Here is a 17,196-nt window from a genome sequence, read left to right on the forward strand (position 1 = left end):
AAAATTAAAGCATTTTTAAAATTTCATATATCCCTTTTGATCATGAAAAGGAAAAACGCCTTGTATTTCAATTTTATTTTTGTATTTTAAAATGAAAATCAAATAACCACTAATTTTTTTGTTTTTCAATACCCGTTTCAGAACGGAAAATCCAATTGCCAAAATATACACGGACCGTAACTGTATGCTTTCAGAAAATCAGACAGTAAAACCTAAGTTAACTATTGGAGCAATTTCTGTGAATATATTCAGGAAAAAAATTTATTCAAAGCCAATTTGCAACTTTTCAGTATATTTTCATGGATAAATTTTAATTTTCTCAATGCTATAAGTATGTATTTTCTTTGAAGGTCACGTCAGTTGTATTGAAACAGTCCAAACATCACAAATTTTCCGCAAGAGGTTGCAATTATAATAGTCGTAATCTGAATAATGAGCATCAGTCGCCACAACTAAAATCCAGGTTAAAAGACACCATTTCCCATGTTTCCCTTCTCTTTCCTTATCACTTAAAAACGCTGCTGAATTAAACTCAAAGAAAGCGGCTGCTGTCTCCCAGCAGCCTGCACAGTTTCTGATCATATTTGAGCGTAAAATCGAACAAACTTCGTGGGGTTTCACGTCAAAGAGTTACGCAGCAATCGCGCAAAGTTTTTCTTTTTTTGCGGCCACAAACTTGCATAAAGTTTGCAGGAAGTCTGCTCGTTACCACATTCTTCGGGGGATTGCAAAGGGGGAGGTTTACTGAGATTAGTGTCTTTATGCTTTTTCACGTGAAAGAGCCTTTATAAGGCGTCGTGGTGTTTGGAGACGGTGCTTCTTTACGCATCGGAAAATAAAGGAAAGGACTCGTCTTTTGTGCAAAAAGTTTTTATCTGTGCACTTCAACATGGCAGCATACACGTTACCGGAGGGATTCACGGAGTTTGACATGTTTACATTCGGCTCAGCTCTTCTAGTTGGGGGTAAGTGGACCGAGAGACACTGAAAAACAGGATTGCATAAGATTTAAAGGGACAGTTCACTCTGGAAGTACAGCTTGTAAAAATTTAGAAAAGTGCAAACCTTGCATTCATGTCTTTATTTTTCTCAGATTATTGCTTGACATTGTGTTGAAAGTTTCCATTTTCTAAATCAAAAAATAGACAAATTCCATTTAAAATGTACCTCTGTATGTTTGCAAACTTTGTGGGCCATAAAGTTTTGGATCATGGTGATAAGACTGCTTGCAAATCACAATAGCTCTGGTTAAAATGGAAATTGTCTGTCTTCTTCTCACTTCTAGGAATGCTGGGATTCTTCCTCAATGCCATCAGCATCGTGTCTTTCCTCACAGTGAAGGAGATGCGAAATCCCAGCAACTTCTTTGTCTTCAATCTTGCCATTGCTGACCTCTGTTTGAATATTAACGGCCTCACGGCTGCTTATGCCAGTTATATCAGGTATCACGCACTTTTCAAAGTTTCTCTTACCACATGCAGTTTTTAAATCATGTGTGAGTCCAACATTTGTTTGATCTGAAGGAAAAAAAAGTCCAGTGTTGGATATTATCCAACACAAGCTAAATAAGCCTCTGGGTTTCCTAATCCGACCCGACAATCCGATCCACAATTCACCTTTTTTCACAAGCAAATCTCTCGGAAGTTACCAAACAAAGTGATTTTACAAACTGTAGAACAAAGACAGTTTTAAGAAAGATAATGCGACGTTATTTTTAGATATTTTGGGTTTCCTGTCACATGACTTTGCCTGGGGACAAAAATGAACTGTGGACTCTAGTTGCTCATTTTCCTTACCCAGACAACTAACCTTGCTGCAAGATGGTTGAAGATTTCATTTTCAGTGACACATGTATTGAAGCCATCTAAATCAAACATAACTGTGTGCATTAATTGCTCACAGCCTACAGATATTTTATTCGGAGGGGTTGTGTGTGTTTGGTGGGTCACTAGTCAAAAAAGTTGGAAACTAGTGGGTTAATTTAAAATTGTACTGCTGTTTCCTGAGTTTGTTCTTTTAAAGTCCCCTTTCTGGTCATCACTTTAACACCTTAAAACTCATCTCTGGGTGTTAAAGTTACATAATTAGAATAGAATAGAATATCCTTTATTAGTCCTACAAAGGGAAATTTGCAGCGTCACAACAGCAAAGTGACAGTAAGAGAACACACCTATAAATTAAAGACATAAGTTATAGATAGATACAGATACAAGATAAATAAGAAAAAATAAGAAAAAAGAAAAAAATATGCACCAGGATACTAAAAATGCAAAATTGAAGAATACATACACAATCCACAATACACAATTTTTTTCCCATGAAAATAATCAATTCCTGTAACTGTAGAATGTGCAGATCTATGAAGCCGCCACAACTCTGCCAAAACACGATAAAACTACTAGAAAGTTGTAATATTAGAGTATTTCAGTCATAGATGTTAGAACTAGAAACCGACTCCAAAGACGAATAATGAAAAAGGATAATCCAGTAAATAAACAGGATTGGTTCCTTAAGTTTGTTTCATACGAAACCCCAGAAGTCTGAATCCATGTTTTGATGACGATCATCAGCACACTGTAGCTTTAACCCTTTAAAGGACATTCATTGAAATACTTTGAAATTCAAAATGTCAACCCTGTAGTGTTACTGGAGGGCATAAGACTTCTTTACTTTTGTGACATTTTTCAGAATTTTTAATTTTCCTGTTGAAATTCAAGGTCAATAAAGTTGCCATATATGGTTCCTTGTCTGTTATTGATTAAAAAAAAAAAACATTCCAAGAAATGTATACTGTGTATCATCACTTAGCACAACTACTCAGTCATAAAATGTGTGGGTTTCATCAACTAATCATGGTTACTTTTGACATTTCAACCACAAATATGGAAGAGGACCGAACCACAAGTCCGTCTTTTTCCAACTTCGGAAAAAAGAGAAAGTTTGATATGTTCCAGGCCTCTGCTGATTGGTCGAATGCCATGATGTAGTGTGATGTAATGTAGCGTGATCTTCGCTGACTGGCTGTGTGAAAACCACATGCTTCTCGAGCTCACTGAGAGGTGGGAGCAACGCCATATTTCATGTGTACGAAAGTTACCAAATATGATCAGTTGCCTGATGAAGGGCTACGATGGAAATGCTCAGCCTGACCTGTTAACAAAGTAAAAAACTTGATTTTCACCAGAGAGGGTCTTTGAAAAATGCCACCAGTCTGCATTCACAGCCTGATATGTAACAGTGTTTATGTAATTTTGGGTGCACACTGGAGTGTGACTCGACTTCCTTTGTCTTTTCTAGGTATTGGCCATTTGGTCAGGAGGGTTGTGCCTATCACGGTTTCCAGGGGATGATATCGGTTCTGGCCTCCATCAGCTTCATGGCTTGTATTGCTTGGGACAGATATCACCAGTACTGCACCAGTGAGTTCAGTTCGGTTCAGGTCGCTGTCCAGAGGAACAAAATATGGACTATAAATCACTATTACGTCAAGAAAAAAATGGCAAAACCTAATATTTACTGCAAAACTAAATGCTGATGGCAAAGATCCTTACTTAAGCATTATTGCTATGTTTTTTTAGTATTGTTGAGGTTGCACTGAACAACATTTTTGCACTGTTCAGTTTAATTTATTTTCAAAATAACAGTTTTTTATACAGTCATTGCTGCCTGGCACTTAACAACAGACAGGCAAGTCTTAGGCCCTGAAAATCCAGATATTTTTCACAGAAAAAGAGTAAATATTGAACTTATTTTAATCAGGTGGCTGTTTCAATTAAAGTCTAAATTAAAGACGATAAGAAACAAGGTGACTGTTTGCTAATAAATCCATTATATTAACATTATAAGGTAATAAAATATCCGTGTCATGCTTACAAGTGCTTCCAAAAAGTCGCTTAATGCAATTTTACACTTATCTGAAAATGAATATTCATAATAGCCCCATCTCAGTTACAGTATTTACACAAGCTAACTGATAGCTGTTGAAGGCAATTTTATCTTGACACTGTCTTTTCTTTGAGGTTTTGTTCTTCAGAGGTTTTATGCTAAAATAAACTGAGTGTCTCAGATTATGTCTTCCCTGCAGGTAGCCCAAAATATCAGCAAACATCAATAGCCACATCTAAACAAACAACTTTGACACCTATCCTTTCATTCTGTAGGACAGAAGCTCTTCTGGAGCACGACTCTGACGATGAGTGGCATCGTCTGGATTCTGTCCATCTTCTGGGCTGCTGTTCCTCTCATGGGATGGGGCGTCTATGACTTTGAGCCTATGAGGACGTGCTGCACACTGGACTACACCCGAGGAGACAGGTAAAGAAAAACACACAGAAATTATGCTTAGGGATAAAATGATCCTTTTGCTGTTGCTTTCTTTGCCATCAGTTCACATTAATGTTTTTAGTCAGCTCAGAATTATTGTATATTAAGAGATGCTCCAAAAAAAGCTGCTTCATGGAGCACTTTCACACTTATTTCCCATTTATTTTCCTGTCTGACAGGGACTATGTGACCTACATGCTGACTCTGGTGGCGCTCTACCTGATGTTCCCAGCTTTCACCATGATGTCTTGTTATGATTCCATCCACAAACACTTCAAGAAGATCCACCACCACAGGGTAAATGTGCTGCAGTTTTCTCAAAATCAGTTGCATAGGAATGCTCAATTTCTTTTCCAACATGGTCCCAAATTCTGATTTGAGTGTGGTACTTACACCTGTTGTTAGTATTGTAGCATATTATTGTGTGTGTTGGCGTTTGATTACAACAAATACTTGCATGAAAGACCATGATCAGTAGTAGTGTGTGAAGAAGAATCTTGAAAATTGTGTTGAAAGTACAGAAATTGGGTTCCTTGACTTGAGTTAAATGTGTAGATTGATGCCTTTCTTATGTTTGTACACTCAATATGAGGACACAGCCAGCAGGTAATTAACCTAGCTCAGCATAGAGACTTGACCCAAAGGGAAATGGCTATCTTGCTAGATAATAAGCCATACAGCTTGTAACACAATGGTCTTTACTTTCTAGTTTAACACCAGTATGCCCTTGAGGGTGATGCTGATGTGCTGGGGCCCCTACGTCCTCATGTGTATCTACGCCTGCTTTGAGAATGTCAAGGTTGTGTCTCCAAAGCTAAGAATGGTGAGTGCTTTTTTGTTTAATTCATTCTCACAGTGTGGGGGAAATATAGTGAAAAAGAAGGGAAGGAATTTGTCTTTTTTGTTGACATAGTTTAAAAGCCAATTGCAGTATATTACAGACTGGGTCTTACTTTTGCAGTTGTGACCTGAAACGAGAAGGACAGATAATAAAGACCACACTACGTTAGTATCCAGTGCAGTTTAACCTGCCACAGTGTGCTCAAACAATAGGCTGTATATTAAAATATAGACATAGCCAATGTGGAAGTGACTTAAACCTGCAGTCTTTCTAATGGACAGCAGGGGGCGACTCCTCTGGTTGCAAAAAGACTTCCGATCTTATGAGAAAATTAGCCTACTTTTCACTTCATTTATTACCTCAGTAAACATTTCCTTAATGAGTTTATGGTCTCAATTGCTAGCTTCAAGTCTCCTTTAGTAACAAATGATGTTAATTTAGTTAATTATGGTGCCATTTAGAATAAAATATACAACAAAGCAGGGAATGCCTTTAGGGCGTGGCTAAGTTGTGATTGAGAAGTCGTTTCTCAGGCAGATTCACTCATTATTTGTCACATCCTTTTTTAAAAAAAACAAGATGGCAACGGCCAAATTCCAGGCTCAAGGCTTTAAAACAGAACCAGTGGGTTACGTTGCCGTGGTTACGTCCATCTTTCCTAGATAGTTAATGGCATGAACAGCTTTTCTGTGCAAGGAGGGGTTTTAAAATTTACAATTTTATGGTGCGCTTAGTTATAGTTTGACCTCCAAATGAAGTGGTGTAGATAATGATGGTTGAAACATTTGACTGCTTGTGTTTGTTTACCTGTAGGAAGTTTGTTTTAGCTGTTGCCATGTTCACATATTAAGCACCATGTTTTTATAGCTGATAAACATGAATGATATGTCTAAAATAAGATCTAAATTGTGATAAATTCTGAAAGTAAGTACCCCAAAAAATAGTACAGATGCTTGTTTTCTCTTGTAGGTGCTTCCGGTTGTTGCAAAGACAAACCCTATCTTCAACGCTCTCCTCTACTCATTTGGAAATGAGTTCTACCGAGGCGGCGTTTGGCACTTCCTCACCGGACAGAAGATTGTTGAGCCAGTTGTTAAGAAGTCGAAATAAAAGCAAACTCAATATGTTCTTGCAAAATGTCAAAGACCATCATCTGCTCACACACTTACACACTAAGATGCTGTAAAGTAAACATCACTGAGCCGTTTAGATGTCTGTACAGTTGTGTTATTTTCATACTATCTGGACAGTAGCTGCAACTCGGGACAACCTCTTTGTTTAAACAGGATTCATTTAAGATAATTTATCCTTTTTAAAGCATTTTTTTTCTCTCCAGTAACTGGTATCTTACCTGCTCTGCTCCTCCGTCCACATTTAACGCTCACAATAAACACAGATGTTGCTGCTCTATTACCGTGTCCTGAATCTATTTTAACACTTGGCCTGAATAAAGGAGCTGTGGTAAGTAACAAGAAGGCTAATTGCTACAAGCGACCAGCAACCAGAGACGCCCTGATGTGACACCAAACAGATTAATGAATTGTGCTTTTGTTTGGTGGACTGGAGAGCTGTGATATAACTGCTATATATAGTGAGGAAGCATTTACTGTGTTAAGACTGCATTACGCAATTGTGTTAAAAGTGAACTTAGGCACATTTAACTGGTTGTCTATGAGTAAACTGATGAGTGAAGAGGCAGAGAATCTCACATTACCTGAATATAGCTACAGATTTAACTTATTTAGAAATTTTGACGCTTTTCATTGTGCTGATTTGCACAAAAGCAAATGCAGAGTCCCTGTTGCAGGAATAAAGACGTCATTAAGAGTTTATTTTTTAGAGGAACGAGTCATCAAATTTGTAAACAGTAGCAAAACATGTCGGTAAGTTGGATGGCAAATAGGAAGTTAAGCATTTAGGCAAGAATGTAATCCCTGCCAACACTGATGTTTGCTCATATTACTCTTTGATTACATGCATGCCTCTCTGTCTTTTTTCTTAAGTTTGAGTCACATTTGTGTTTGTCAGTGAGGGCACAGAGAAGAAGTGACTGTGGTCTCTGAGACGCTAAATAGATCCAATCCAGAAATAAGCCCCGGTGAAACTCTGTCACACTAACCTCAGGAGTGACGTTGCCAGTAGGCCGGTCGTCAACAGGTGAAATCCTCTCACTGTCGACGGAGACGGAGGAGTCAGCCCTAATGAGCAAAAGTCACAGTGTCAGAGGTCTGAAATAGTAGCCTTAAGTCAACTCAGAGTCACTCATTTGAAATCAAAGCAACAGAGAAAAATATATTAACCGATTTTAATGTAAAGTGTGTTTTAGCTATGGATGCTAACTTCAAACTGTCCTTTTGGTTCACACAAAAATATTACACTAACTACTAGAAGAACCAACATTCATGCTCCTCACAACTTTTTCTCCGGCATCATTTGTGGTTGTGAAATAAATGTTTCGACAGTGACCGAATGAATGACATTTGGTACATTTATGTTCCTTTAAGGCTGATTTTCATTTGTTATTATTTGAATTTTTGGTGATAACCATCATCAGATTAAAATATGAATTTGTCCAGAATTTTGGTTTATAATCAAACACCTGTCGAACTAATGACTTTCCCGTTAACTTCAGATGTAGTTTGTGTTACTGCTTAATTAGCAGTAAATTTTAGCAAAGCAACAACCTAAACCAAAAATAGTAAACATCTTTATATTCATGAATCATCAGCATGTTGACTGACTGAATGAAAACGTATATCAAGCACATCACCTCTGGCAAGATGTCAGCACTATAATAATGTATTTGTGCATTTTATCGTGTTTGTAGGGGACAGAAGTAGCTGAAGTTAAGTTGGTACGCTAAAGTTGCAAAACAAAACAACCACTCCCCCTAACCAGAAGCTGACTCATGACTGCTGTTGTGCCTCTTCAGTATCAGATGTCCTTACAACACATGAACAAGCTCTGCTCATTAACAGGTACTACATGTTGAGCATTTCTCATTCACCTCGGGTTAACCGGGTCTTTTCTCAGGAGAGACTTGAACAATCTGACAGATTAGTGTCACATTCTTGGAAGCAGTTGGCTCTTTGCTTAATGGCTGATTACACGGCTGTGCGTGGACTACTGATCTAATTTTATCAGAGCCGTGGACAGAAACAGAAGCAACAAGCTCACCGGAAGAAAGCAGAACGACTTGTCACAGACAGATATAGCCCCACCGAGCTTTATTCTAACACAGTACTCACAGTAAATCTGACTACAATGTTTTTTTCCAATAGAGTCAGGATTTAAATTGGGGATCCGCCCACAAGGTGAGGTGAAGGTGTTCCAGACTGTGCTTAAATAGAGAATGATGACTATTTTTAATCTAATGCGAGTCACGAACAGATGGTGTGAAAAAAAAAACCACACACATCCGTCCTTATGCAGCAAAAACAGCAACCGCACCACATATGGATTCATACATGTGACATGAGATTTAGTTAATCAGTCAGATTTTGACCTTAAGAGCATCATGACATCAGGATCGCAGCCATAAATGTAAAAACACTGCACCCAATAAGAAACCTTTTATATCAAGTCAAAGTGTTTTCAGCCTTGTATCACCTCTTTCTTGTGTATTGTGCTGGTTTTTACTTTCCTCTTTTCATATCCTACCAATATTAAATCACTTCAATATATAGTTAAGGAGCAAACTGTCACACGTGACACAATCTTCTATCCTCCAAATCATCCTCAAACAAGCTCTGATAAACATTTCTGACCATTTATGTTTTCTTTCACATGTTATTCCATTCAGCTGCCCATTCAAATAGTACTTCTTGTCATTTTTATTCCTTACATCACAGTCTATTTGCTGTTGAGCAAAGCCACACTGACAGGAATAGAAAAAATGATGTAAGAATTTTTTTAAAATCCCCTTTTTGGCCCACAGTAGTCAAATTCAAAGATATTTACCACTGTCAAAATTAACTTTAAAAGTCCACATCTGATTGAAAAATGAAAAAAATATTCCTCCTTGGGTTGTTTAAATCTCCAATTTTAACTATTTCTATGACATGAGCAATTGAACAAGTAAAGAACATATCACAACCTGCCAAAGTAAAAATTGATCAAATAGTTTAATGAGAAAAAAACATAAAAACGTCCCGTTTATCTTGATTTTCTATGCATGAATATTGCTCTCATGCACATGTTTAAAGGTTTAGTACCACCATGTGTACACAATGTTAATCCTTCTTGTGATTTAAATATACAAAAAAAAGTAAAAAATGATGAAACAAATGCTCAAAATATAGCTTAAATTTATCATTCTGAAATCCTGCACAGCTGGATTATACTTCTACAAAAAGCATAAGGCCTTTTAAAATGCGGATTATGGTTGAAGAGCACTTGATCTGTTGAAGTACACAAGATCAGCCGGTGAGTAACAGTTCAAGCTAAAAAAAAAAAATTAAAAAGAAATATTGCATAATCATGTTTGGAGTTTAGGCACAGACGTGAACTGAGTTTAGTATTTGTTTACGTTCCAAGTTACTGACTTTCCATGTATTGGTCCAAAACGTGCAATCCTGGACGTTTATCATGAATAAGACTTAAAAAAATGAGCATGTTTACTGATGTAAAAGAGTCCAGATCAAAGGTGGGAGCTACTTATCAGAGAAGCAAAAGCAAAGGTCAGAGTAAATCTTTCCTTAAACCTTATACATTAGAGTCCACAGGTCAGATTATATCACAGCGTGGAAGGAGACATAATAAAATCCAACATGTGAAGCTTGGTCATGTGTTACACAATACTCTATGTGTCTGTTCATAATGGGTTCTGGGTCACAAACGTCAACAGAAATTTAGATTTTATTACATGACAAAGTGTCGATGATGTGACACGTCTCCTGTGGATTTTCCGTGAAATCACTTTTAAAGGATTAGATCATATTTGCGTCATTCGACATCTCGACAGCATTTCTTTCTAGTCTCATAAATTAAAGCCCTCTGTGTGACCTCTTGGTATCAGAATCCAAATCATCATCCATAATTCAACACAGAGGACAAATCTGACACTCTTCACTGTGCCAAGTTACTAGAATGAGTTTGGAGAGATGATCCATGCACCGTCACTCATAGGACAGCAGTATTTTAAAGACTGTAGCGCTGCTGCAGTATAAGACTATAACACTGGAGTATTAATGTAATAGTGAGTGCAGAGCGAAGCCTCTCTCATTAGTGAAATTGGGCAGTTGTTTCCTGTGGTGTGTTAATCCTCCTATTGGTGTATTAATGTTTTCTGCTTCAGATAATCCACTGAGCACACTGTCTCCTGAGAACAGCATCCAGCAAACACATTTGTCATGCAAAAATCAGCAACAGAAGCGTTTGCAACAAGTCATATTTACTGGAATGCAAGAGGGATACAGCTTGACAGTCTAAAATTATTGTTATCATTGTTAGCAGTAGTGCAATTTTGTCTTCGAAGATAAATTTATCTAATAGGACCTATTTGAATATAACACTAACAGCCATTTATTTTTATTTAGAGTTGCACAAACCATAAGAGTTTCTTGTACTGGTGAACATTTCCCACAAATGAAAGTTCCCTATTTGATGATATTTGAGAATATTGGTCTGTTAAACTACTTTAATGATGCATTTTATGTATTTATTAACTCATATTTGTTCGAACAGATTTAAATTTGCTCAGTAGTGGTTTGGTGTCAGAGCAATGGAGATCCAATCCTGTGTTTTGTCTTGGAGTGGGTGCCACTATACAGTTCACAATCATTATTATATGAAAGTCTTCACTGCCCTCTGCTGGCAAAGAGTTAGAAAGCTTGTTAAGAACAAAGTAAACAAATATCCTTTATACAAACAACATGATGCTAAAAATATTAAACGATATTTCTTTTACAGCATAAAAAAACTAAATCTATATCAGAAACTAAATCTAACTAGACAGAAAATTAAAAAGATTTATTCATTTTAAAGGTCAGTTAATTCAAATTGTATCACCTCTCTATAATAGCATGACCTCTAAGTTGAACAGCATTTTCCTTTTTGTACAATTACAAACTAATTTAGATTTACTGCATTTTGAGGCTCCACAGTATGAACTTATTGGAACAAAAATACTAGTGTTGTTACTGGGGTTCAAATTATCATTATTTTTCCAATAAGGTGTATGTCCAGCTTTATTTTTAGTAACACTAATAGAGGCATGGAGCATACCAATTATCTGGGGAGGGGTTCTGTTATTCTTCTTTTTAGATGCTCTTCTTCTGTTGTTCTACTTTCCTCTTTAAAATACCCCAAAGGTGCTTTATTGGATTCAAGTCAGACAACGTATTTGGTAGGTTTGTTCTCTACACTGGACAACATGTGTGATGATTTGGTCTATCAGATACTCTTTAGTTGTTGGTCTGGTCAAACTGTCAGGGGTCAGTATATAAATTCCTTGCTTGACCAAAATGCATTACACTCACAACCAAATTTTGGAAGCGTTGTTACCATGGCCAAGAGTAAAGGTGGAAAAGCTTTGCTCAGGCCATTACTCTTCAAAATGTAGGAAAAATGCGTCAGCAGGTATCTCAAGCCCTTGGCAGAAGTATCCGCTGGGTGCAGAAGTGGGGGCAAAGGAACAACAAAGGAGGATCCTTCAAAGACTGGCCTCATTCAGGACGTCCATCTGGACCAAATGCAAGAGCCAAGGATCTGATGAGAAAGGCCGAGGGTAGAAGACACCAGTCATGCCAGCGACTCAGTCAGAGGCTGAAAAGTCTTGTTGAAGATGTTTCTAAGAGCTCTGTGCATCTTTATTTAACAGACTCATTGGGGCTGGAAGCTTACAAGAGGCAACGTACCCCACGACTCACCAAACTGCAAAATGAGAACAGACTGGCTTTCACAAAGAAGGACATAACTCTGACTGCAAAAGGCTGGGAGAACTGGATTTTCTCTGATGAACGCTCTCTCTACTTATTTCTGACCCCCAACAGCCAAAGTTGAGGCATAATCATGCTGGAATATTCCTCTTTTACTAAGCTTCTGCAGATCAGGAGTCATCCTATTAGCCAGTATATTTTGTTTTCACAAGTATTCATGCTGCCATCTATAAATGTCATCTCCCCAACACCGTTTGCTCTCATGCACCCTCATATCATCACACTTCCACCTCTGTGCTTCACTGTCAGGACTATACATTCACTGTGGTAGTTCTGGTCAAACATGCTGGACTCAGTTGAACAAATTCATCTTGGTCTCATCTGACCAAAGAGTGTACTTCCAGTATTTTTCATCCTAAGCTTAATCTTGCAGTTTAGTATCAAAGAGTAAGTAAGTTTTTTTTTTTCTTGGATGCTGTTTATAGAAGTGAATATTATACAGTGATTTCCTACAGTCCGTGCTGTCACAGAAGTCCATTGATAACCTCTGTGCCAACTCTGAAATACTTACTCCACTGTTTTTCAGAGCTACATTGTGAAAGTAGTTCTCTGTCTGTGGCGTCACTTTAGGAGGACAACCACTGTAGTTCTGGTTAGTGATACGGTGCTTTTTCAATATCGAGGGTTTGGAAGCAGAGTGGTCTGACCCACTTTCTGTAGTTTTTGAGGTGGGTGGGTTCAAATGGGTTCAAAGTTTTGTGTTTTCAAGAATTGGAAGCACTACTGGAACACTATATCTGGTTTTTGGGTTAGACCACTTTGCCACTAAAATCTAGACCATAAAATATTACAGAAATTATATAAAATTCAATTTGGATTTTTTATGGGTTAGACCAGTCTGATTCTAACCTCCTCAGATATTCTGTTTGCTGCTGTAACTGTGTTTCTATGGATTTTGACTTTTTCACAAATCCTCCTGTATCCTTTTCCATGAGGATCAGGGAATGAGGCTGATTGAAGATCACAGCTATACTTAATTTAGTTTCAGTGACATCAGGTTTTCTAACTTGTTTGTCATTGATAACACATGTATTCACTTTTGTCGCATTGAGTTTTTATGTTGAATCCTGAATTCTTAATGTATTAACTGTTAGTTTTTTAATGTTCATAAGAGGAATGCCTTACTGGTCAACTTAGAAATATGGCATTTATTGAGAGGTGATGCGAAATGAAATCATTTTACATTTAACAGACTTTGTACAGAGGTGTAACTATTGATTTTCACCACAAGGTGTCGCCAATGTTTAAATTAACATGACCTGCACATATTGTACATACTGTGGTCCGCACGATAAGAGCTGCATGCAAGAGTCTTTTCATATTAAATGCAACATTTTTACAATTATTCTAAGATTTTCATTTTTTGGATACAATTTAAGAAGGTAATGGACTGTATTTTTGTCTCATTAAAGAGGTGAAAACCTCTTTGGCTGCCTGACTTATTTTTGATCATTTAAGCTGTCAACTGCCTCCTAATACTGAAGTCTTTTCAGTGCAGTGTTGCTGAGTTCGTGTCCAGAGCACAGCTTTTTTTTTTTTTTTTGAAAAAGCTAATATGCTAAACTACAAACCCTTCCTGAAGCAGTTCATGACTTAACTGACTTAAATATTTCATTGAAATTAAGAATGGCACTAATATTTCAAAAATATTCCAAAAATCTGTGGAAATAATAGTGAGATTGTAGTTATTTAATATCATGTTTGTGGTGTTTATCTTTAGATTTATAGTCTTATGGGATGGAAGGAACATGCAAATAGACTGCTGGGTATGTTTGTTATTTTTATTTTTGTGTTGAAATCAATATCAGACAAATTTTCCTCAGAAAAGATTTACCAGCTCATGTGCGTACCTAAATGTAAAACGTCACTTTTTTTCCCCCATGTCACCAAAGCCAAGAGCCACACATTGGATATTACCGGACTAACATCCCCACTCTTGTAGTGCTCACCACCTCTTATTGGTTGAAGTGATTGCTGCCACGGTTGGAAATTAACATAAAGGAGGCAAGTGGCGAAGGGATCCACTTGGGGGCAAGCTGGTGATGCGTCATAGCTCTTGGTGAAAAGGGGAGACAAAAAAAGAACTAAAATAGCGCCGAACCTGCGGGTTAATGTACACCAATGGCCACGAAGTCACTCGTGGTCTCAGAGCAGAGCGCAAAAGTGCCACAGGTGATAGGAGGCATGAGCACAGAGATGCCAGACTTTGAGCGTCCTATGTGTTGCAAATAAGTGACAAAATCTCTCCAAACCAAAACTTTGCCATGTGAGAATAGTGGCCGAAACCTCTGCAAGGTGCAGAAATTCGACGATTTCACCACGTCACTTCTCGGGAGATCATGAAACAGCATCGGATGCGGCTGAGCCGAGGACAAGACGAAGGAGCTGAAGAAAGCCATCTTCACCGATGAAGCAGCCAAGTTCCTCTGCGCCTCTCCCTTTACGCACAGGCGAGGTGAGGACGGAGAGCATTACATCAATGTAGAGAAAACACCAATGAGTCATCCGAGGTGCTGAAAGAACCGGCAGAAGACGGGAGAAGCACAACTACAATTTTTTATTTATTTATTTTTTTTAAATCGAAAAGTCACAAAAATTAAAGCACACCATGGATGGAGAAGGAGGATCCTCCGGGTTGGCCAAATCAGCCGCCGTAAAACTATCCGAGATGGGCGAAAGAACCAAGCAGTTAGGCACCGCGATGAGGGATCCGCACCAGCAAAGACGGATCATATTAGTGATTGTTTGCGTGGCTCTCCTGCTGGACAATATGCTCTACATGGTAATCGTGCCAATTATTCCAGACTATCTTGCTGATCTGGAGAGTGAGCAGTCAGAGCACGTCCACGTAGTGATGCACCCCAACAGTTCAGCCAACAGCACAAGCCAAGACAAAAGCAACAAGGACAATTTAGATGTCCAAATCGGAGTACTTTTTGCATCCAAAGCCATCCTCCAGCTCTTAGTTAACCCGCTCACGGGAACTTTCATAGACCGGGTCGGATATGACATTCCACTTTTAATCGGACTCACTGTCATGTTCGTGTCCACCTGCATATTTGCTTTCGGGGAGAACTATGCGACGCTCTTTGTGGCCAGAAGTTTGCAGGGTCTGGGCTCTGCTTTCGCGGACACCTCTGGGATCGCGATGATAGCAGACAAATACACGGTGGAGGCAGAGAGGAGCACGGCGCTCGGCATCGCGCTGGCGTTTATCTCTTTCGGCAGTCTGGTGGCGCCTCCCTTCGGGGGCGTCCTGTACGAGTTCGCGGGCAAGCGGGTGCCCTTCATCGTGCTCGCCTGCATTTGCTTGGCGGATGGCTTGATGCTGCTCACCGTGATCAAGCCCTTCTCCAACAGGACTAGAGAGAACATGCCAGTCGGCACCCCCATATACAGACTCATGATTGACCCCTACATAGCTGTGGTGGCCGGGGCGCTCACAGTGTGCAACATCCCCCTTGCCTTTCTGGAGCCCACCATAGCCAACTGGATGGAGACCACCATGCACTCCTCTCAGTGGGAGATGGGACTCACCTGGCTCCCAGCCTTCTTCCCTCATGTCCTCGGCGTGTATATAACAGTTAAACTGGCAGCGCAGCATCCAAATTTGCAGTGGTTCTACGGAGCTGTAGGTTTGGTTATCATAGGGGCGAGTTCCTGCACAGTCCCCGCATGCAAAACTTTTGGGCAGCTCATCGCCCCGTTGTGCGGCATTTGTTTTGGCATCGCGCTGGTCGATACCGCGCTGCTGCCGACGCTTGCGTTTTTAGTTGACGTGCGTCATGTTTCCGTGTACGGTAGTGTTTATGCTATAGCAGATATTTCCTACTCCGTCGCATATGCTATGGGTCCTATAGTAGCCGGGCAGATAGTGCACAGTATGGGTTTTGTACAGCTTAACCTGGGTATGGGTCTCGTCAATGTGCTTTACGCACCAGCCCTGCTGCTGCTGCGCAACGTGTGCCAAATGAAACCGTCCTACTCAGAGAGAGATAACCTGTTAGAGGAGGCTCCGCAGGGGCTGTACGACACTATCAAGATGGAGGAGAGGAGAGCTAAAAAGAAGGGCTACAGTTCGGCAGGGAACTGCCTGTCAGTAGATGAAAACGGGTTCGACCCGTTCAAAGCACAGCGGTCCTTGTCAGAGGAGTCGTCCGGTCCGGAGTACACTTAGACTGGACACACTCTGTCCAACATCCCCCCTGGAGAGGTGTGTAGAGGAGTTCAGGCGGGTTATAATCTAGTGGTTCAAACTTTTATGTAAGTACCGATGTGCAATATAAACACCCAATCACCAAAATCATGATTGTGTGACCCGTTTTCCAAAGTTGATTTTCTTCTCTTTTCTTTTTGACTGTGATTTCATTGTGTCGAACAAGTCTATGTAGCGTTTGTCATGGACGTATAACTGGAGTTTTGTGAGAGATTATCAGCTACTGTTGAATTTGTGTGTATTAATGAGTATTATATGAAAAAAAGATATAAATAGATAAATGTGCGTACAAGATTATATGGGACCAACTATAAGCAGCACATTTCCCCCCTTACACAAAATAGCCTATATTTTTAGTCTGAGGAAACTTTTTTTACTTGCACATCAAAGGCCTCTTTTATTTCTCTCTTAATTTAATTGTTTGAAAATTTCGTGAATGTTGATTTTGTAACTTGTGGGCCTGTTTGTTCTTATCATTACCATTATTTCTGATTTATTTTTTGGTGTTTGAAATTAAATGTATAATAATAAATGGAATTTGTACATATGTGGATACATGCACAATGTAAATTGTTAAAAACATACGTGGACCTCTACGAAATGTGTGTGTGTGCGCGCGTGTGTGTATGAACATTTTGTCAAGACGTAGCCAATGAAGTCAGTCTCCTTAAGATGAACAAATATGTATTCATTTAACAACTGTCGTTTTAATAAATCTCTGTTTGGATCTGTGTGACAGCCGTGATTTTTTATTGTCATTTCAAACGAATAAACACTGAAAAATACGCGCAAAAGTTATTTTTGCTTGAGGTGTAGGAGAGTAAATTAGATGATGAAAGTGGTTCAGAGTCCACAAGCAACAGTGAAGTTGGAAAAAT

The 17,196-nt window shown here is 39.0% G+C and overlaps 2 protein-coding genes across 2 annotated transcripts; both read left to right on the forward strand.

Moving 5' to 3' along the window:
• The first annotated feature begins 547 nt into the window (after window positions 1-547).
• rgrb (retinal G protein coupled receptor b) lies at window positions 548-6,574 on the forward strand. Its single transcript, XM_023290815.3, has 7 exons — window positions 548-965; window positions 1,286-1,442; window positions 3,298-3,419; window positions 4,161-4,314; window positions 4,503-4,620; window positions 5,033-5,146; window positions 6,134-6,574. The coding sequence occupies exons 1-7, from the start codon at window positions 890-892 to the stop codon at window positions 6,272-6,274; spliced, it is 882 nt and encodes a 293-aa protein (XP_023146583.1). The 5' UTR covers window positions 548-889; the 3' UTR covers window positions 6,275-6,574.
• A 7,534-nt stretch (window positions 6,575-14,108) lies between these two features.
• Window positions 14,109-17,051, forward strand: slc18a3b (solute carrier family 18 member 3b). The gene has a single exon (XM_023290820.3). It carries the CDS (start codon window positions 14,711-14,713, stop codon window positions 16,277-16,279), a length of 1,569 nt encoding a protein of 522 aa, XP_023146588.1. The 5' UTR covers window positions 14,109-14,710; the 3' UTR covers window positions 16,280-17,051.
• Window positions 17,052-17,196: the final 145 nt, after the last annotated feature.

This window comes from Amphiprion ocellaris, chromosome 18 (genome assembly GCF_022539595.1).
Source record: "Amphiprion ocellaris isolate individual 3 ecotype Okinawa chromosome 18, ASM2253959v1, whole genome shotgun sequence".
Classification (NCBI taxonomy): domain Eukaryota; kingdom Metazoa; phylum Chordata; class Actinopteri; family Pomacentridae; genus Amphiprion; species Amphiprion ocellaris.

Excerpts from the sequence above, each read along its gene's own strand:
- rgrb (XM_023290815.3), top strand. The coding sequence starts at position 890 with ATGGCAGCATACACGTTACCGGAGGGATTCACGGAGTTTGACATGTTT. Across the intron at positions 3,420-4,160 it reads ATATCACCAGTACTGCACCA|GACAGAAGCTCTTCTGGAGC; the intron begins GTGAGTTCAGTT and ends TTCATTCTGTAG. Across the intron at positions 4,621-5,032 it reads AGAAGATCCACCACCACAGG|TTTAACACCAGTATGCCCTT; the intron begins GTAAATGTGCTG and ends TTTACTTTCTAG.
- slc18a3b (XM_023290820.3), top strand. The coding sequence starts at position 14,711 with ATGGATGGAGAAGGAGGATCCTCCGGGTTGGCCAAATCAGCCGCCGTA.